The following is a 22,516-nucleotide window of genomic DNA, read 5'->3' on the forward strand; positions in this document are numbered from 1 at the left end:
ATAGCAGCGTCAGGATGTTTGTTGATGTTGCCGCTGAGCGCATCGTGAAGCTCAGACAAAGCCAAGCCAGTGTCTGATTGTGGAGGGATGTAAACAGCAGTTATGATGATCGATGAAAACTCCCGAGGCAGATAGAATGGGCGGCAAATAATGGATAAAAGTTCCAGATGAGGCGAGCAGGAGCGCGACAGAGTGGAGATATTCCTGGGGTCACACCATTTCTTGTTAATCATGAAACAAACTCCTCCGCCTTTGGATTTGCCGGCCTCGGCTGTCCTGTCCATCCGTAAAACAGAGAAGTTTTCAGACGGCGTTACAGCAGCGTCCAGGACCAAGGGCGTGAGCCACGTTTCAGACAAACAAAGGATGTTACAGTCCCTAATGTCCCGTTGGAAACTTATCCTGGCTCTAAGATCGTCCATCTTATTCTCCAGAGACTGGACATTGGCGAGCAAAATGCTCGGTAAAGGAGGGCTGTGTGCTCTTTTCCTCAGTCTGTTGCGAATCCCAGCACGTTTCCCGCGGTGTTTCTTGATCCGTCGCCTTGGGTGGTTATTCAGGTGGCCATTGTTCATCTCGGCGTTCTGGAGAATCTCAGATGGCCACGATGGGTTGGAGGATAAAGTGTCCTGAAACAGGTCAGTGAAGCGGTGTCCAATGTCCAAAAGTGTTTCCTTTTCGTATATGATCAGTGCAGAGGTAATGTGTGTAAAAAGAGAAAGCAAAAGTAGGTAAAAAAGTAAATAAAAACATAATCTAAGCGGAGCGACCTGGACGGCGACCGTTTTGCACAGATATTCATTGCAGCCCACTTTGTTATTGTTCATTGACTTGAAGGGGCTGATGTCCTATTTGCAAAGTTTACAGTAGTAATAGTATGTAGACATTTCCATTTTATTTATTCTAATTTTATCTACTTTAAATATTTTTGGTTCTCTATCAAAATGTTCTTGTGTGATAACAATGTTCTTGTGTGGAAGTGTTTGTAGTAAAAGCTGTTTTGCACAGAAATTCATTGCAGCCGGCTTTGTTTTTGATGTTTATTTGTGAGTAGGTATTGTATGAATAACATAAGTCAGCGTAGCTTTGTTCATTCTTAAGCCAGACAAGAGGTGTGCAGCTATACAGCCAGGACAGACAGAAGGCCATTACTGAATCCATAAATGCAAAATACAGATATTAACTTAAAAGTAAAGCATTCTTGGTGTTTTTGTCATGTTGCAATAGCCTGTTTACACTGATTATATACCAAAATCAAAGTTGATATTGTATGCTAATAAATAGAGTTGTCATAATAACATATTACATGCTTTGAATTCCTTATATATAGCTATGCAGTGTTCTAAGCAGCTTGGATGGGTCGCTGTACGTGATGCAACATTTATTATAACCAGAGACTTAATATAATAAAGAGACTTGAGACTTGACTTGGACTCTAGCTCAGAGACTTGAGACTTGACTTGGACTCTAGCTCAGAGACTTGAGACTTGACTTGGACTCTAGCTCAGAGACTTGAGACTTGACTTGGACTCTAGCTCAGAGACTTGAGACTTGACTTGGACTCTAGCTCAGAGACTTGTGAGCATCTCTGGTTGGTACCTGACACTCCATTTCCTTAAATAATTCAGTCTCATTTGTGTTCATTAAATCAGATGCTGTAGTCATCTGTGTCACTTTCTTTTGGCTTATAACTACTTCCTGTGGAATTCCCAGCAAACTGGTTGCACACAAAATTTTGATGTAATTTTTGTCTGCTGAATGAAAAATTAATGGGTTTTCTGTTGATTCCCATTTGCTTTGTTCTGCCCTTTTCATCATTGGTCCTAAATCTTTCGCTTCCCAATTTTTTCCTACATAAACAGCAATATGCAGGACAGAGTTATTTACATTGAACCATTTTTTGACAAATTTATCTTCTGGTATGTTTAAAGCTGCTCCCTGTTTACCTATGATGATGTGCTGGGAGACTATCTCAATCCGCTGTCCTTTTGTTCCTTTTTGCCATTTCTGTTCTATATTTTCATCCCTTTCTTGATCATACATCATTGTGCAATGAAATTCAGACTTTGATAGCTGTGCTTCAGGTGTCTGTGCTTCAATAAACTTTCCCCATTTATTGACTGTCTGTCTCACATCTTGTTCTATCCGTCCTATCCAATAAACATTTGCTTTTGGCTTTGCAACCATCATTTGTGTTTCTGTTCCTATTGCATCAATATATATCCCTTCTGGAGAACACAAAATTTGTAGTCCTTATTTACATAATGCATCTCTTCCTAGCAAAATAATAGGAGTTTGATTTGATACCAGAATGGGCATTGTTATACTTTGATCTTTTGTTTGTAGACACACTGGAGCTGTTATGGGAATCAATTGCATTTTTCCCGAGAATCCTATTGTCTTTGCAAATTTTCCAGACAAGGGGAGATGTGAAGCATATTTAAATTAAGGCACATTAGATTTGCCCCCGTATCTACCATAACTGGAGTATTTTTTCCCTCTATTTTAATCTGCATAATAGGCTCTTGATCAGCTTTTGTTTATAAAATTGGAAGCTGACTCTCCACTTTAGAATTCTCTGGGCACCCCTAATAGCCTGGATTGGGACCTCCCCAAGGGTTTACTGGGCCCTGCACTGTACCCTGAGTAGGCTGTTGCCAGCTCACCTCCCTTCCACCATGAGGTTGCTGTGGCCATAGACGAGTTGGACAGTCAGCTTTATTGTGCCCGGGCTGTCCACAGGCCCAGCACAAACCTGGAGGCCTGCCTCTGCCTCTGCCTCTCTGGCTTTGCTGTAAGGGGTTTTTTCTCCATCCCATTGGTCCTGGCTGTTGAGTATAAACATTTATTATGGGCACAGAGTTCAAGTGTTCATTTGGAGGGACTGCTGTAAGTGGGCTTGACTGAAGAGTAGGTTGCAATTACTGGAGGCATTATAGTCATTTGTTCTGCTGCTGCATTTGTTACTGTAGCTTGAATATTTTTCTTTGTGAGTTCTTCAAGCTGTAATTGAGTTGGTTTACGTTGTAACTCTTTCTCTTGACTTTTAAGTTTTTGTTAATTTTTTCTGTGTTGTTCCACTGCATGCGACACATGGTCACAAAACTCTTTGTGTGTTTTAGAAGTTAAACCGACCACATCCTCCAGCTTGCTTTTTACCGCTGACGGCATAGCATCAATCACAGCTTGTCTAAACAAGGTTGCCATTAATGGGTCTCCCTCGGGATCCCCCTCAGTTTCTTGTGTCCACCTTTTCAGCTGTTTCTGAACATATGTGGTTGGATTGTCCCCCACCTCTTCTCCCTTCAGTGATTTAGGATTCAGTCTGATCGGATACTCCGCACGCAATGCCTGCCATACTGCTGGGCGGAATGCATCAAAAACAATCCCATCCATATTGTGAGAGTTCACTGCTCTGTTTAGAGTCGTTGTAAGAAGAATTTCATCCATCTTTGTCCCTCCAATAATTTTAGCCAGCAGAGCTTTAACATCTCCCACTGGCAATAGCTTTCCCATTGTTTCCTCCTCAAACATCCTAATGAATTTACCCGCCCCCTCATGAATATCAGGAAGGCGAGTGACAAGCCCCTCGAGGTCCTGTGTAGCCCAGGGGACATACTGTCCCTGCTCACCCTTGATTAAAATTGGGAGCTGTGCGGCCAGTGGTCTAAGTGTCCATTTTTCTCTGCCCTGTTTCCATTTAACGTTATCAAATAACTCCTCTGCCTGATTCTCATCCTCACTACCATAGAACAACTTACTCTTTCCTCTCTCCAACTTATTTACCTCTCTGATCTTTTTCCCTGATTCTCTAATTTTCTCTTCCATTTCTTCTTCCAAAGCCTGTACTTGTGCTACAATATATCTATCTTTCCTCCTCTTTTTTTCTAATCCTACCAGGTTTTATCTTCCTGATTAGCTTTCATTTTTATAATGCTGTACGTGCTTGCCTGTAACAATCAAGATGCAAACTTTCTGCACTTTCCTTTCTGGGTTGCCTCTGTGTTTTTACAGCTGGTTCCTCTTTATCTTCCATCTCTATCTGCCCTTCTAACTCTAGTTCTCCTGTTACTTCCACTGTTCCCTTGAGTATTGGGAACTCTCCTTGTATTGGCAAATATGGGAGAGGCTCTGAAAATAACTTTTCTTTTCTCATGTTATATTTCTTTGCCCCCTTCAGGACTTTCCTAGCCCGTTTTATACTCTTAAACATATCCTCACCTTCTTTTTCAAAACAGAGCAATTACTTATTTCTCTTTTCCCCTCTTTGTTTCTCTTTTTTGTCTTTTCATACTGATGCTTTTAGTTTTATAGTTTTTTTTATCAGAGTTTCCATTTCCTCACACAATGCTACATCAAATGTCCCTTCCTTTGGCCATTTTGTCATCATATTTTTTGTTCTCTTCTGCCATTTTTTTAGATTTTGTTTATTTGCTCTTTAAACAGTGGATATTTTAATCCAATTATTTCCACTGGTGTGGCTGCCATATCTTTATTTATATTATTACCACCAAAAATCAACTTGGTTACCATCTCTTCTTTTCCATTCACTTAATTTAACAATTTTTTTACCAATTTCACCCTACTTTTTATTCTTTACTATGTGTCATACCTTTTTGAATTTAGTTTTTTTATTTTGTCTCATGCATTTACACTTTTTTATTTATATTATTATTTGACTGTCTATTTTATTTACCCTATTTTTTTATCACTTTTTAGATAACTATTTCTAACAACAATTCTTTATTTTTATTTTTTACTTCTCTTTCCTTTTTTTGTTCACCCATGTAATTCAACTTTAATGTGGAAACTTCATCCCTTGCTCTCACTCCCACTGCACTGGGCTCAGAAAATTTTCTCCCCTTTCACACAGACATGCAAAATGCAAAAATCTATTATAGATCTTGGTTCAAACTTTATTGATACTATTTTCCTAAACTCATTCACACTTTCTACACTCTTTATTGAGCCAGAGTGCTTATTCTTCCATAGTTTTCCCTTTATCTAAGGGATAATCAGTCATTAATTTTCTTTTTTTTATCAAGGCTCATCATACATTCATCCCTCTCAAGTGGATCTGAGTTGAGTCCAATTCTGCCAGGTCATACCAAAGTGATGGTCCAGGAATGGTGCTCAACCCTTACCCACCCAATACGGAATGTATTTGTTCATACATTCATCATCGTTCACACATTCATTCGTCCCGACACAGTTACAAACACCGCTCTTCCTATAGAGTCCTTAAGGGCCCACCTATTCTGACCTTTGAGAACTTTCACTTTATACTCTTTCAAAGCGGTATCCGTGGGGCTTTTCCTCGCGATTCCTTAACTAATCTGCTCCTCCGTTTATTACTGTCCTTCCTAGGCCCAGTTCTCCAATAAACACAGACCATTGCATACAATGTCTTTCTGCCTACACCATCTTTGTTCTAAATCAAGGTTACCTTCCAAGGCTTTCCTATTAATAAACCAAATATGTGCATGCAGTTATTTCTTCTGGAGTAAAACCCCTTTTTTAATTTAGATATCCTATTATTTTTCTAAATTTGGAAGAGCAGATTTTAAGTGTCCTTACCACTCAGAACTGACCTCAACCAACATTTTTATAAGCAAAAATGCTTACCTTATTTTATGGTGGCCACCCGGTTGTGTTGAGCGGCTGTCAACTCTGCTGCCCTTTTCTGTCCCATCTGGGGTGCCAAATCTGTAGTGTCGTCTGCCGGTTCTCAGAAGAATCACACTCAGTCAGGGATTTTTCTCTCAGAAGAAAATACTTTATTTTAAGCTAAATAAAGTGAGAGTCCTTGCAAGGAGATCTCTCGAATGTTATTTGGTATCTCCTTATATACACTATATGGGGCGGTTCCACATAGTCAAACTTTTCCTTATGATTACAATTTTAATACCTCCCTAGAGAGGAGAGGCCCCCTGCTTGATTTATTCTAAAGAAAGGCCCTGTATGTATGTCTGACCATATGTTTCTCATCAGTTTTGTACATTCCAGCACGTAGGCAACTTTCTATTACCTATAGAATATAATAGAATAATACTAGCAGCCGAAATGGCTAGATTCACATTGATTATATACTTGATTAATTAAATCTTACTAATAAAAATCTTCCACACTGGGTGAATATTATATACTTGTAATTCACACAACATATGCACTAGATGGCACTGTAACAATGTTCGTTGTGTAGGAAGGAAGACGGCAGGGTCGGCTGTGACTACTGATTGCTTTATTTATAATTTCAAAACAAAAAGTGGGCAAAACAGGCATCAACAAAGGACAAAACAATCAACATAAACTCAGTCCAAATGTAGCAGCCAGCAGTCCTTCTCTCTCTCCCCTGCTCCTGTTTCTCCTGGTGTTTTATACTCTCTCCACGCCAATTAATGCAACAAGAGACAGGAGACAGTTCATTATTTGCGCTTTACCCACTCACTCACCGTGCATCTCCTGATGCTCTCCCCCACTGCAGGGTTCGCTAAACCATGCCCCCCTTGCCACATACCCCCACCGGCCGACACCCGACTGCAGCAAACCCCCCCCCCCCCCCCACCCCATTCCGGGAGAGGAAATCGGCCACAGCCATCTGGACACCCGGCCTGTGGACCACCTTGAACTTAAAAGGCTGTAAAGATAGATAACAACGGTTGATCCATGCATTGGTATCCTTCATGCGGTGGAGCCACTACAGGGGAGCATGGTCCGAACAGAGGGTGAATTCCCATCCCAGGAGATAATAGCAGAGGGTGAGGATGGCCCACTTGATGGCCAAACACTCCTTCTCTACGGTGTTGTACTTAGTCTCTCTCTTAGAGAGCTTGTGACTAATATGCAGCTCCGGCCATTCCTCCCCCTCTATCTCCTGGGACAGGACAGGACAGCACCCAGCCCCCTGTCAAATGCGTCCGTCTGCAAAAAAAAAAGGTAGAGAGAAATCAGGAGAGTGAAGCAACGGCCCACCACATAGAGCAGCCTTCACCTGAGTAAACGCCTGCTGGCATGGCTCCGTCCACTGACCCGTATCTGGTGCTTCCTTTTTTGTGAGATCAGTCAAGGGGCTGGTGAGGAATAATTAGGCACAAACCTTCTATAATATCGCGCCAGCCCCAAGAACTGTCTCACCTCCTTTTTGGTCTTGGGACACGGACAGGTCGCAACCGCTGAAGTCTTATCAATTTGGGGACACACCTGTCCATGTCCCAAGTGAAAACCTAGATACTCTACCTCCACGTGCCCAATCGCACACTTTTTCGGGTTGGCCATGAGCCCAGCCCCTTTCAGCGAACTCAGTACCGCTCTCACATGCTGCTTATGCCGCTGCAAGTCATTACTTAATATAATGATATCATCTAGATAAGCAGCAGCATATGCACCATGGGGCCGCAACAACCTGTTCATCAATCGCTGAAAAGTAGCTGGTGCGCCAAACAGCCCGGAAGGCAGTGTAACAAATTGGTGTAACCCAAACGTCGTCGTGAAAGCTGTTTTTTCTCTGGATAATGGAGACAAGAGGATCTGCCAATAACCCTTTGTTAAGTCCAAAAACGAGCCACTTTGCCACTTTGCAAGTAATTTTGAACTTGACGTTGGGAGTAATACAGGCACTTTATCTCCCAGTGCAAATTTATGCAAATTGGTTCCCCTGTTATACAGCCGGCTCTGTTTGTTCTGGTCCTGTAACAAATTCTCCATAGAAGAGCCATCCCAAAGTGTGGAGTTTTGTTCTCAGGTCCATCACAGACTGAATTTCGTTGTTAGATTGAGAAAGTCTGTCTTCCCAAGTCTCTCTTATGACGTCCAGCACCCCCCTTGGCTGGTGACCATAGAGCAACTCTAAGGGGGAAAACCCCATTGAGGCTTGTGGGACCTCTCGCACAGCGAGAATGAATTTACGAATCATTGTCTTAAGTGTGCGATTAAAACGTTCGACCAGCCCGTCCGTTTGAGGGTGAAAGACGCTGGTTCCAATTAATTTAATTCCCAATAATACGTAAAGTTTGCGTAATGACCGTGACATAAGAGAGAGAGAGAGAGAAGCTGATGGAAGAGGTTTGCCGACCCCGGGGCATGCCACCATATGCTCTGTGGAGAGGCAGACAGAAGGATGGTGAGGTTTAAGGAGTGAGACATGGAATGTGGGGTGGATCTGATACTCAGGGGAAAGGTTGAGTTTGAAGGTGACCGGGTTGATCTGCTCTGCGATGTTGAATGGGCCAATGAATCTGGGACTTAATTTGCGGCATGGTAGGTGCAGGCGGATGTCACGGGTTGACAGCCAGACCTTCTGTCCAGGTTGGTATGCTGGGGCGTCAGAGCGGCGAAGGTCGGCTGTAATCCTGCCCCTACTTAGGGCCCATTGTAGCTGGTGGTGGGCCGTGTCCCAGACAGTGGCTGGTTGCCGAGCACGCACTGGAATAAAGTGAGTCCGGTGGAAGGTTGACGTAGGGAGTTCTGCGCATACTTGGCCCACCCTAGGAACTGGTTCCAAGAGTGCTGGTGGCCATGGCAGAAGGTACGCAGGAAGCGGCCGATCTCCTGTATCTTCTTCTCCGTCTGCTCGTTGGACTGGGGATGGTATCCAGAGGACAGGCTGACGGCCACAGCTCTCCAAAAGCGGGAGATGAACTGGGGGCTTCTGTCGGAGATGATTTCCTCGGGAATGCCAAAGTAACGGAAAGTGTGGTTAAACATGTTATGATGACCCCGGGGATCCACAATAGAGGCAGAGATTCTGGGCCAGCCGTCTTTGCCATTCCATCTCCAGGACCAGCGAGCATTGGAGTAAGAATCCGCTGCAATCCTCCGCCGAACCAGAGAAGGGTGCCGGCTTGACCATGGGGCTGGCATGCACGACGGGTGAAGAAGTGGTGGTGTTGTTACAGGAAGTGCTCGTAGGTGATGGGGATGCTGGAAGGTAAGTGAGGGTGCAACACAAAGCATCAACAATGTCTTGGAAGGGGTCCGTGAGGCTCATGCTTGTGCTGATCGGTCTTGGTCCAAACTTCTGTTACGGTACAGGAGGGACAGGAGACTGTAATAACAGGAGAACACAGTTTATTTAGGCACAAGCCGAGGAGCAGGTAGTGAATGTGAGGATATGGTGCTGGAGGCTGGAGAATTGAAGGGATCCGGAGGTTGTGAGCATGAGACGCTGGAGGTAGTGTACACACACACGCACACGATGGAGACTGGGAGACGCTGGAGAGAGGTAAGCAGAGTAATGAGTTAGTCCTTAGAGTAAGCAGGTAGGTATTGACCTAATTGCGAATGGGACCGGATGGTTACTGAGTGCATGTTTTTTATGGGAGTGGCTTGATTGCAGGTGGATGAGGAGCAGGTGGGTATGATAAGTATTCTGGTGAGGGTGTGCGCTGTGATAGGTTGGTGTTGGAGCCTGGCGTGTCTGTTACATAAGGTGGCACAAGTATATGCATTTAAATTTATTAATTAACAAGATCGGATGATGCTTCAGTGATTTTTATTTTTTTTTACAGTTTAACTGGTAAAATCTGGAGACAGTTAAGTTCATCAAGATTACAGAAAAATGGAAAGATGACGTCAGTGAAGGTGGTTGTAAATGTGTGTATATGCGTGTCAGTTACAGGATCAGAGAATGATACTGTTCCTCCATCATAGTCCAGATCAACTCTCACACACTTAAGCTCCTGTTTAACAGGAAAACCAGGCCCGAGCAGTCTGTATGGATCATACTGCACACACCAGACATTAGAGTTACAGAAATCACGTCCTTTCCTTTGGTTTAATTCTGTAGTTACTCCAAGACTCCAGCATTCACTCTCTTCAACCTTGACTTCCCAGAAGTGCATTCCTGAGTTAAAACCCTCTGAACCCAGAACACACCCACAGATGTCAAATCTCTCTTGATTATCAGGAAGCTGTTGTTTATCCCAAATGTATTTGACACGCGTCAGATCATTAGACAGGATGAGATGTGGATTAGCCGTGTTTGGATCCAGAGTCACAGGAGCTGATGAGACAAAACCAACAAGTGCTTTTATTTTTTTTATTATGATGCTCATATAATGATAAAGAGTGAACTGTACAAATTATTATTATGAATATGCCACTCGACATCAAACATCTTCCTCTCACTGTGCAAAAATCAATGCGAATTTTTTTAGTCTCCCCTCATGCATCATTTCCAGTGTGTGTGCAACAGGATAGATTGCTTCCAGACTCACTCTTTTGGACAGAGTTCAGCATTTTCTTCCAGACTCTGTATGGCAGGTTGCCCAAGTAACGGGGCACATAAATTAAAACTCCAGAAGGCATCTGTGGATCTGGCTGTGAGATCTGGACTCTGGAAGAAGATTCAAGGGTCAGAACTGCAGTTGCTTTGGCTTAAGAAGCAGAGAAAACAAACACCAGCAGATCACTCACCTTTCCATCGTGACTGGAAACTTCTGCAGAACAAACATACAATTTATCATCAACAGGTCCATCATTCATCAATGAATCAGTCAACGAATTATCTGAATTCAGACCTTTAGAAAGCAGACGTCATTAGCCTTCATTGTCTCCTCCAAATCTCTGATAGTGTGTGAAAGAGCTGAGATTTGTCTGTTCATATCATCCAGCTTTTCCTTCATATTCTGCTTCTTCTGGTCCTCTTCCTCCCTCAGTGCAATAATTGTAGATGTTTCTTCATCTCTAAGAAACTGACGAAGCTTCTTAAACTGCTCTTTAATCTGATTCTCTGTGTATTCAGCTTGAGACTGAAATCAAATCACATCCAATTAATCTCAAAGATTAAACTAATTCTGTAGCAGCATGAAGAGCGAGCTTCTAAATATTAGATAGTTAACTACAACTTTACCTTTCTGAATCAATATTGTAATAGTCATTAATATCGTTTAAAACAAACTTGAAAATGTGGCAACCATGTCTGCATGAAAAGGCACATTTTCCATATTAAACAGACATTTGAGAATTGTGGACCTACAGTATGATAATAGATGAAACTACTCAACTTTATCAAATTAGCCGTTTTGAATAAAAAAATTACTATCGTTTATCATTCATGTACGTGTAATTCATAACTGAATATGAGTCAAAAGACTTTCAAAATATTATAGAAAGAGTGAGAGAAAAGAGAAAGCTAGAGTTAGAGGCTTTTATGTTGTTAACGAAAACAAGCAGTTAGAAAACGAATAGAGAGGGTCAAGTGGTTTTTTTATATAATAAAAAATAAATACAATTATAAAAGAGAATGCTAAGGTTTAAAATAGATAATTTTTTTTACAGTCGTTTACCTGACGCTTTTATCCTAAGCGACTTACAATTGCTACATATGTCAGAGGTCACACACCTCTGGAGCAACTAGGGTTAAGTGTCTTGCGCAGGGACACATAGGTTTCTCACAGTGGATTCAAACCCGGGTCTCTCACACCAAAGGCATGTGTCTTATCCACTGCACCAACACCACCCCGGTCATTAAAGAAACATGTAATTATGTCTGAAAATAATTAAGCTGTTCTATTCAATATTTAGTCATTTAATGATTTAATGTGTCAGTAGAATTAATCCTCACCCTGATATGTTGAACTGTTTTCTCAAACTCTCTTTTAAGGTTTTCTTTCTGTTTAAGTTTCTCTTGAAAGGACTTCAGTGCTGCATTGAGCTCCTCCTGAAATTCAAAGTGAAAATCTATAAGACACTCTTTCTGTAATATGATAAGTAATACTTATCCTCATGTAAACCTGTCTTACCTTGTATGATGGAACAACTTCACTGATGGGTCTGAACGTTTGATTGGCATATTTCTGTGTATTTCTGCACACTGAACACACAGGCTGTTTGTTCTCCAGACAGACGAGTTTGAGTTTCTTACCATGTAAACTGCAGATCTCTTCAGACCCTGCTAAACACCTCTTATTTCTCTCCTTCAGGAATGACTTGCACAAGTTTTTTAACACAAGATTACAGGAAGGATTTTTTGAGGATGTTCCCCCGCAGACAGGACACTCCCGAGTTTTCTTGGTTCTCCACAGCTGTTGCAGACACTCTTTACAGACATTGTGATTGCATGATAATTGAAGAGGATCCTTAAAGATTTCAAGGCACACAGGGCAAGAAAGTTCTACAGTGAGTGAATCCATTTTCACTGTTTGAGCTCCAGCAATTGAAACTTTAAGAAAAAATAAAACAAACACAATAATCACAAAATTCTGTTGTCTGTTTAGAGTCAAACTTCTACAAAATCCTTAAAGTTTTTATCATTGCTCTTCATTGATCACTGAATCTTTTTTGCTTTTGTCAAGTAGGAAGTAATAACAACACCTGTGGTATCGGTACTTGAGTACTTGTCTACCTACAGTTAATGACGCATTTCCTGTATTTTGCACAAATAAGCACAAGCTAGCATTAAAACCACAATAGTGGTTAACTTTTCATTAGAGGAACAAAGTGAGCCACTTTTTGTAAAATGTCATTTATATTCCTAAATGATTTTGTTCTTTAATTTTCTTTATTATTTTAGTTAACTTTAAGGTCCACCTTTAATATTTCAGTTTGATTACCATTCATATGATGTGTTATTTTGAAGGTGTATACCAATAAACTTTCTGAGATCAAAAAATCCAGACAAAATCCATTTCTTTCATGGTAGGCATGCCTGGGTCTGGTAAAGTGGGTCATCCCATTATTTATAAAAAATGATCCTGTATCATAAGAAAAATAAAATAAAAATAAAATAAAAAAAAAACAGAAAAAAAACAACAATAACAAAACACATGACTTATTAACCCATATAACCAAGCACACATTTTCAACAACATATGTACCCCCCCCCCTCCCAAAAAAAGCCTGTTTTGAGAAAAATTCATAATTTACCTCAGTTCATTAAACTTGAATTGAATATATGTGTAAAATTCAAAATAACTGATAGAGCATGTTTGATCAAATCTGAATAGAAATATAATAAATATTATAAACTCAAGCAACATATTAAAAAAGTAACTATAACAAATAGTCTAACAAAAGCTGAAAAAAAGTTAGAATGGTAAGCATTTCTGTCTATGTTCTCTTAACACATTAAATTAACTTTAATTGTGTGCATATTTTAAAGCTCCATATTCTCCATATACATTTTGCTCCTCTCATTCTTTATTCACTCCACAAATTGAACATGCCTTTCCTTGCCTTCTTTTCTATTCTTTTGTATCTTCCATCTCTGACTTGAATGTCCCTTTGTATGACACAATTTAATTGTGGTTATTTTTATATAACTGATAAAAAGCAATTGCAATTGGTTTGCAAAATACACACTCATCTCTGTACCAATGAAGTTATGCACACTTTACTTTTAATAAAAGAAAATTCCGGGCACATGCCTGCATTAGTGATTTCTTGAACATGATGAATAAATGGACAAGCTTAGCCTCAAATAACGTTCCAAAGAATTGATAGACGTGGTGTGGGTTTTGTGTGCATTTAGAGAACTGAACTTTGGTATTTTTATGTGCATGCACTTCCTGCCACATATGCACAAACTCAAGGGGCTAAGAACACATATGTGGTTATTGGGAAAAGCTAGACAGTGTGACAGAAAAGAGAAATAATAATTCTCAGTCTCACTTGTGCTCACTCTTCTATTGATTAAACAAGTCATTAAACAAGTCATAGTCGTTGTCTGGGTTTTTTTTCAGAAAGGTAGTTGAACCGAATAGTCAGACGCCTTCTTAACTTAACTCAGAAGAGTTTATTTAACAAAAACAGCAAAAGGGAACAAAATGTCCTTTGTTTAGAGTTAGGTTACAAAACAGAAAGATCTTCAGACCAGAAAGGGTCAAAAAGAGTAAAATAGTCTCCAAAACAAAAACTCAGAGAAAAACAACAAAACTAATCACAGGAAAACAATTCAAAAATACTTTCAAAGAATAGTCAAGTCAAGTCACCTTTATTTATATAGCGTTTTAAACAAAATAAATTGCGTCAAAGCAACTGAACAACATTCATTAGGAATACAGTGTGTCAATAATGCAAAAGACATAGATCTTGGAACTAGAGCAGACTTACGGCAGCAACTTGCTTAGGAACAATAATAACCAAGCAAAGATGCAAAGGAAGTGATCAGCTTAAATAAACAGCCCAGAATGAGAAACATGTGAAAACAATAACACTGATTATGGAAGGCACAATGTTGATGTGAGGGCACATTGGGGACCTCTAGTGGCAAAAATAATACATTGCAAAACAAAAGCTCTGACAGGACCCCTCCCTCTAGGAACAGCCCCTGACGTTCCCTCCAGGACAACTTGGCTTGCGAGCATAAAATTCTTGCACTAGTTTGGGGTCTAAGATGTCTTTGGCAGGAATCCAGGAGCGCTCCTCGGGACCATAGCCTTCCCAGTCCACAAGATACTGCTGGGACTAACGTACTTGACGGACATCTAGTATTCTGTGGACTGTGTAAGCTGGCTGGCCCCCGATGATACGAGGTGGAGGAGGTCTACCTGTCACAAGAAAAGGAGAAGACAAAACAGGTTTTAACAGGGAGACATGAAAAGTGGGATTAATTTTCAAAGACTTAGGCAAGTACAATCGATAGCTAACTGGGTTCACTTTACTGGCAATCTTGAAGGGGCCGATGAATCTCTTGGAAAGTTTGCGGGACTCCACCCACAAGGGAATGTTCTTAGTGGAGAGCCAGACTCTTTGGCCAGGGTGCAGAGTGGGGGCAGGTCTGCGTCTGTGTTTAGCCTGGCGCTGGTACTGCTGAGAGGCCCTAAGGAGCTTGAGTCTGGCTTTTTTCCATGTCTGGTGGCAGCATTTAACAAATTGACAAGCAGAGGGAACTGCAACCTCCATCTCTTGTTCAGGGAATAGTGGAGGGGTGTACCTGAACTGGCACTCCAAAGGGGACATGCTTGTAGCAGAGGAGCAAAGGGTATTGTGTGCATTTTCTGCCCACATGATGAATGAAGACCAAGAGGAAGGATTGTTAGCTGCCATACATCTCAGTGTAGTCTCAAGATCTTGATTAAGCCGCTCTGTTTGTCCATTGGACTCCGGGTGAAACCCAGAAGACAGGCTCACTGTAGCCCCCAGCGATTGACAAAAAGCCCTGTAGAACCGGGAGGAAAACTGGGGTCCTCGATCAGAGACGATGTCTTGTGGATTTCCAAAGACTCTAAACACATGGTTTATAACCAGTTCAGCAGTTTATTTTGCGGTGGGTAGTTTGGGCAGAGGAATAAATCTGGCTGCCTTGGAAAATCTATCTACTATGACCATGATAGTGGTGTTGCCTTGTGATAGTGGAAGACCAGTGATAAAATCTATGGAAAGATGGGACCAAGGTCTATGAGGTATGGAGAGAGGTTGCAATAGCCCTTGAGGAAAGCGTACATGCATTCACAAATGCAGTCACATCCTCCTTGATAGTTGGCCACCAAAATTGTCTTTGGAGGAACTCAAGAGTGCGTGAGGTACCAGGATGACAAGTGAGATGAGAGGAGTGTCCCCACTGGAGGATCTTAGGGCGGACAGCTGTTGGGAGAAACAGACAGTGGGTTGGCCCCCCTCCTGGGTCTGGTTCTCTGGCTTGGGCTTGTTTTACTGTATCTTCCAGATTCCACCTGATAGGAGCTAATATCTTGGAACTGGGGATAATTGATGCAACACAATCTTCCTGTGGAGTTTTAACATATGCTCGGGACAAAGCATTAGGCTTTAGGTTCTTAGAGCCGGGGCAGCAGGACAAGATGAACTGGAATCTATTGCAAAATTGAGGACCAACGTGCCTGGTGGGGGTTGAGTCGCTTTGCCTGCTGAATATATTTTTGTGGTCTGTGAGTACTTGAAATGGGTGTTTGGCCCCCTCAAGCCAATGTCTCCACTCTTCAAGCGCTAACTTGACTGCCAGAAACTCTAGATCCACTACATGATAGTTCCTCTAAGTTGGTGTAAGGCGGTGGGAAAGGAATGCACATGGATGCAGCATGTTGTCCTCTCCTCTCTGGGATAGTACAGCTCCAACCCCTACATCTGAAGCATCGACCTCCACAATGAATGGTCTATCTGGGTTAGGGACAATGAGAATAGGTGCAGAGGTGAAATAGTTCTTTAGTTTGTTGAAAGCCAACTCTGCTTCAGGTCCCCAAGAAAAGCTGGTTGTGTTCCCCTTGGTGAGGGCAGATAAAGGATCCGCCACAGTACTGAAGTTCCGGATGAATTTGCGATAAAAATTGGCAAAGCCAAGGAAACGCTGTACCTCTTTTACAGATTAGGGGGAGGGCCAATCCACAACAGCTTGAACCTTTTGAGGATCCATTTGTATTTGGCCAGGCTTGATGATGAACGCCAGGAACTGAACCTTGGTCACATGAAACTCACATTTCTCAGGTTTAACAAAGATGGTTATCAAGAAGGCGTCTCAGAACCTTACTGACGTGTTTAACATACTCTTGGAGGGAACTCGAGAAGATGAGGATATTGTCTAAGTAGACAAACACAAATTGGTTTAGCATGTCTCGGAGAACATCATTGATGAGAGCTTGAAATACTGCAGGAGCATTAGTGAGGCCAAAGGGCATAAACAAATATTCATAGTGCCCAGTGGGCATGTTAAAGGCAGTTTTCCACTCATCTCCTTGCCTAATGCGCACATGATAGCATTGCGCAAGTAAAGCTTAGTGAAAATGGAGGCTTCTTGCAGAATCTCAAATACAGTTGTAATTAGTGGCAAGGGATAGCGGTTTCGAATGGTCATCTTATTAACGCCCCTGCAATCAATACATGGTTGAAATCCGCCATCCATCTTCCCAACAAAAAAGAATCCCGCTCCAGCAGGGGAAGTGGATGGTTGGATGATGCCTGCCACAAGAGCTTCATTAGTGTATATGTCCATAACAGTTCGTTCAGGGGGAGACAAATAGAATATACGACCTCTGGGGGGACAGGTACCTGGGAGTAACTCAATGGCGCAGTCATAAGGCCGAAAAGATGGTGAGGAGGTGGCCTTCCTTTTACTGAACACTGCTTTGAGGTGGTGGTACTGAGCAGGGACTTGAGACAGATCTAGGGTTTCTTGGGACTCGAGAACAGGGTCAGGGAGGTTCTGGGCCAAGCATTTAGTCTGACAGGTGGGACCCCAACTGAGAACAGTGCCAGTGGACCAATCAAAGTGTGGTTTACGCTGGAGAAGCCATGGGTGACTGAGGATAACAGGGAACTCTGGAGACTGTATAAGGTGAAACCACATTCTCTCCTGGTGCTGGTAAGTGGTGAGACCAAGGAGAGAGGTGAGGTGGGTTACTTTCCCGGGAGACAATGGTCTTCCATCCAAGGCTGTCACAGTTAGGGTGCAGGAAGAGAATAAGTAGGGATCTGGAGACTCTTGGCAAGAGAAACATCCATGAAATTCCCGGCAGTGCCAGAATCAAGCAATGCCTAGAGTTGGTGTTTTTGTTCTCTCCAAGTGAGTGTGATAGGAAGGAACAGCCCAGAGTTGGAAGGTGAAGCGGTGTCTGTAACTCCCTTCACAGTCCTTCCTTGCCTGTACGGGACTGGGCGTTTCCCGAAAGCTTGGAGCAGGTGGAGCGAAAATGACCATACAAATCAACAATATAGACAACAGCACTCTGTCATACGACGGTCTCGTTCTGAGGGGGAAAGCCTAGCCCTACCCAATTGCATGGGTTCAGAAGAATCTTGGGGCACTGGTGGCATTTGAGCAAGAGCTGGACTGGCAGACAATGAGGAAACAGATGGGCAGTTCCAGCTTCTCTCTCTCAGATGATTATCCAGCCAGATTGCTTGATCCATAAGAGTTTCCAGATCAACAGCAGGTTCTCTGGTAGCTAGATCATCCTTGATTGCCTCTGACAGCCCATTCAGGAAACACACCATGAGGGCCTCATTGTTCCAACCACTCCCTGCTGCAACGGTCTGAAACTGAATGGCATATTCAACTGCACTGCCATTACCTTGATGGAGGGTGAGAAGTCTCTTTGAGGCATGTCGGCCACTGAAGGGGTGATCGAAGACTCGCTTTAACTCCTTTTCAAATGCAGAACAACTTGTACAGAAGGGGGGCTGTGCCTTCCAGACCACGGTTGCCCAAGAAAGAGCTTTGCCAGAAAGGAGGGTGAAAACATGCGATCTTGGCCTGATCTAAAGGGGAAGGACAATGGTTGTAGTTCAAACGTGAGAAAGCATTGAGTCAGGAACCCATCACATGCACTAGGGTCACCTGAGAAATGTTGTGGTGGAGGTAGGTGGGGTTCACTAAGAGGAGAGAGCACTCAAGAATCTGGAAGGGATACAGAGGCAGCAGTAGAAGCAGTAACTGAGGTAGAGGGCAGCTGGTCAAAGATCTGATGGACAGAAGTCACAAGATCAGACAGCAACTGGGAGTGTCTAGCCATCAAAGTCTCCTGCTGAACTAGTGCTGACTCATGGCGTTGGACTGTGGACTCAAACTGAGCAATAGTGGCAAGGAGTTCTTGAGGATTAGGCATCTCTGGGTTCATAATGTGGCTTGGTTATTCTGTGAGAATCGGGGCTTGAACTTGGGTCTCTGATGCCAGAGTCTTAATTTCTACCACTGAGCCACAGGAGATAGTTGAACCCAATAGTCAGACGCCTTCTTAACTTAACTCAGAAGAGTTTATTTAACAAAAACAGCAAAAGGGAACAAAATGTCCTTTGTTTAGAGTTAGGTTACAAAACAGAAAAATCTTCAGACCAGAAAGGGTCAAAAAGAGTAAAATAGTCTCCAAAACAAAACATCAGAGAAAAACAGCAAAACTAATCATATGAAAACAATTCAAAAATACTTTCAAAGAATAGATCTTGGAACTACAGCAGACTTACGGCAGCAACTTGCTTAGGAACAATAATAACCAAGCAAAGATGCAAAGGAAATAATCAGCTTAAATAGACAGCCCAGAATGAGAAACATGTGAAAACAATAACACTGATTATGAAAGGCACAATGTTGACGTGAGGGCACATTGGGGACCTCTAGTGGACAAAATAACACATTGCAAAACAAAAGCTCTGACAGGTTTTGAATTGAATATGTTGATAATTTCATCATAATACAATTTTTCGGGTGGTACAGATTTTTTTTATAGCTGTTTAGGAGATTTTATTGCAAGCATTCAGGTGCTGGATAACGTCTCTCTCTTGCAGACTTTCTCAGATTTGCTCTTGTTCTTATTTATTTATACAGCACAGTTTAATACAACACTGAGTTGTACCGACTTCATCATTCTTTCTGCTGCATTGTGGATTATCTGTAGGCGTCCACCAGAATCATTTCCAAAGTAAAGGGAGTTACAACAATCCACTCGATTGAAAATTATAGCCATAATAGCTTACTTCAAATCAGTGGTGGTGGATAGAAATGGTTTCGTCTTTTCTAATAAACGTAGATGAAAGAAACAAGATCCCACAGCTCTATGTATTTGCCTATCCATCTTCTATTCATATTCATTTCAATTCAATTAATAATGCCAGCCAGGGGCATTGAATTTAAGTGCTGAATCACTTCTTGATTCTTAGGGCCAAAAACAATAACCTCAGTTACCTTGAATGAATTAATATGTAGGCTGGCTAGTCTCTTTTTCAACAATGGCAATTTCTAATGAGTGTCCTTTTTCTCAAGGGCAGACATCTCCTTCCCTTCATGGGAGGTTAACAACATTCACACTCAGCAATGCATAGGTATCGACCTCATGCTCATACTTGGTGGGTAGTCCAGTCCCCAGGATTTCATCTGCAGTGTCTTCTGGACTTGTATGACAGATGTCCTGATCAAAGTATGCACATCAGGAAGGAGTAAGTCAAATCTGGATTTCCTCCTTGAAATCAACATCTAATCAGGTGAAAATGTTGAGTGAGGAGTAATTCTATAGTTGAACAAGAATCTTGCTATGCTTGTCTGGACAGTGTCACCTGTCATCATTTTCATCACCTTTGTGAAAGTTTGAACAATATGTTGATCTAGGCCATAACAAGGATGGCAAGGAGCTGAAGTTACATGCGATTACATACAATTCTTAACTTCTTCACTTGTAAACTATGTCCCATTGTCTGAGGCTATCAATGTGTACTGAAACACATTCTCCATTTCTCTGTGGCGATTTGTCATATGCTATTTGTGACAGAATGAACTTTGTCCACTTGGAATAAGAATCTACCACAATGGGGAACATCATTCCCTGTGTAGGGGGCCCTGCGTAGTCTACATGAAGTCTTTCCCAGGGTGAGCCTAGTCACTCCCAATTGTGCAAAGGGGATTTAGCAGGTGGCTTTTTTAAACCTTGTCTCACCTCAAATTTCTGCACTGTTCTCTCTACATCCTGATCCATACCAGGCCACCACATATTTGATCAGGCCAATCCCTTCATTCTTGACATGAGAATGGGACTCAGTAAAACAGCTTGACCTTGTGATAGTATGATGACTCTTGTTCCCCACGTCACACATCTATCTTTGACACTCAAAGCATCTTTCCTGTTATAACATGGCAACAGTTGTGTCTTTGTTGTTTCAGGTCAACCCTTCAGTACATACTCGTGAACCTTTGTGTCATGGATTATCCACTTCCCTATTTGTGCTGCACTGACAGGCGACTCATCCACTGTAATCAGCACTAGATCATTAGTGTCATCAGGTTTTCCTTCACCTGGTACTGGGAGTCTACTCAGGGCATCAGCATTTTGATGGTTCTTTCTAGACTTGTACACATTGTTGTACTAATAGACTTGAACATCAAAGTCCGCCTTTAAACTCTAAGTGGTCCCATTTGAGGAACTTAAAAAAATATTCATAAAAAATATGTTTCATTAAAAAATATTAATCAAGGGGCTAATTATCAGTGAAAATTGCAAATGCATGACCATATAAGTACTTGTGAAATCTTTGGATGCCAAAAATCACTTTTTGTTCAACTGTGAATAACGCCTCTCTGTAGGCGTTAATGTTCTTGACATTACTCCAAGGGGTCTACACATTCTGCCCATTTTTGCACTGCGAGTACCCTGCACCAATCCTATCACAAACTAGAATGAGTTCTGAATCCAGATCCATGGAACATCTTCTCTCAGCAGCATATGTAGAGTAGTAATGGGAAGTTGGGATCATTTTACCAACTCTTGACTTTTGAGTCTCGTTCAGCAAAATAAACAAATCTTTTTTAGTTCTTTGAGTTCAAGTTGTGCTTTTTTAAAGAGAGGCTTATTAAAAGCCAGTTTGAAGGTTTTGGGGACAAAACCAAATGATGATGACAAATAAATAATAGTCAGAAAAGGATCTATGAGTTCTGGAAGCACCTCTTTTAGGAGCTTAGATGGTATAGGGTCTAACATACATGTTGTTGGTTTAGATGATTTGACACGTTTATACAATTCTTCCTCTCCTAAAGTAGAGAATGATTGGAACTGTTCCTCAGGGGGTCTATAGACAAGTTTCCCGGCCACTTCCGGTTTACTTCCTGTTTCTGCCAAGAATTTCCGGCGCGGGCTGAGTAGTGGTGCAAAAATGGCGTTGGAATGGCAACATTCGACCGAAAAGCTTGTTAAAAATGGTGTTTTGACCATTCCACATCCAAGTAAGGTAACATCATGGGCGGACAACATGTCGATATGGCCAAGCATAACAACATCCAAGATCTTTTCTTATTTTATTGATTCCATGGCGGTGGATGGGAATGCAATTAATAACCTGAAAAGCTCTGAGGCGTTTCAGTATCTCCATTCAGACAAAGTGGGCTGTGTACTTTTACACGATATGGGCAGTTTAATTTACCTAAAGGCCGATGTTCAACCAAGCCAGTCCGTTAACAATTCAGCGCATAACGCCTGGGTTTTAGTTACCAAGACGGGAGATGTGGAGACTGCAGGCTGTACCTGTATCGCCGGACCCGGACGTTCCTGTAGCCATGCAGCCGCCGTGCTTTGGAAGGTACGTTAGCCCATCTTATGCTTGTATTAAGATGTTTGTATGTAACGTAATCCGTGTGTTAATCTATAACAGAACACGACGAGTAATACAAATGTGTGTGTGTGTGTGCGTATGCATGTGAGAAAGAGATTGTGTGAGAGAGTGTGAACTACCCCTGCCGTTCCCGCACAAGGTTGCAATTCTTAAATGTGATCTAACAAAGGTAAAGGTAAAATATTAACCATAAAAACTGTTTATTGCTTGTACTTGGGATGAAGTAAACATCTGTTGAGTTTTTTTTTAACATAAATTGTTTGATTATGTTGAATTAAAAACCCAGAAATGCAGCGGGTATTTTCTTTTATTATTCTTTTCATATTTTTCCAGATTTTTTTTACATAAGTCTAACTATACTCAGGCATAAAGGGGTTAAACATTGATGTTAATGTTATTTTGATTTACAAAATGTTTTCTCTAAAAGAATTGTGCTGTGATGCTCAAACCATTATTTAAAAAGTGTGTGATTTTGTTTATATCTGTCTGCAGGTAGAAAATGCTGTGAGGCAAGGGAAGACAGGGCTTGCCTGCACTG

The 22,516-nt window shown here is 41.8% G+C and overlaps 1 protein-coding gene across 1 annotated transcript; it reads right to left on the minus strand.

Moving 5' to 3' along the window:
* Positions 1–9,471: 9,471 nt before the first annotated feature.
* On the minus strand, positions 9,472–12,482 carry LOC127963629 (nuclear factor 7, ovary-like). The gene is made up of 6 exons (XM_052563641.1): positions 11,742–12,482; positions 11,564–11,659; positions 10,518–10,748; positions 10,414–10,436; positions 10,215–10,333; positions 9,472–10,000 (listed from the first exon to the last, which is right to left on the minus strand). The coding sequence occupies exons 1-6, from the start codon at positions 12,129–12,131 to the stop codon at positions 9,501–9,503; spliced, it is 1,359 nt and encodes a 452-aa protein (XP_052419601.1). The 5' UTR covers positions 12,132–12,482; the 3' UTR covers positions 9,472–9,500.
* Positions 12,483–22,516: the final 10,034 nt, after the last annotated feature.

The sequence above is a fragment of the Carassius gibelio genome, chromosome B8 (genome assembly GCF_023724105.1).
Source record: "Carassius gibelio isolate Cgi1373 ecotype wild population from Czech Republic chromosome B8, carGib1.2-hapl.c, whole genome shotgun sequence".
NCBI lineage: Eukaryota > Metazoa > Chordata > Actinopteri > Cypriniformes > Cyprinidae > Carassius > Carassius gibelio.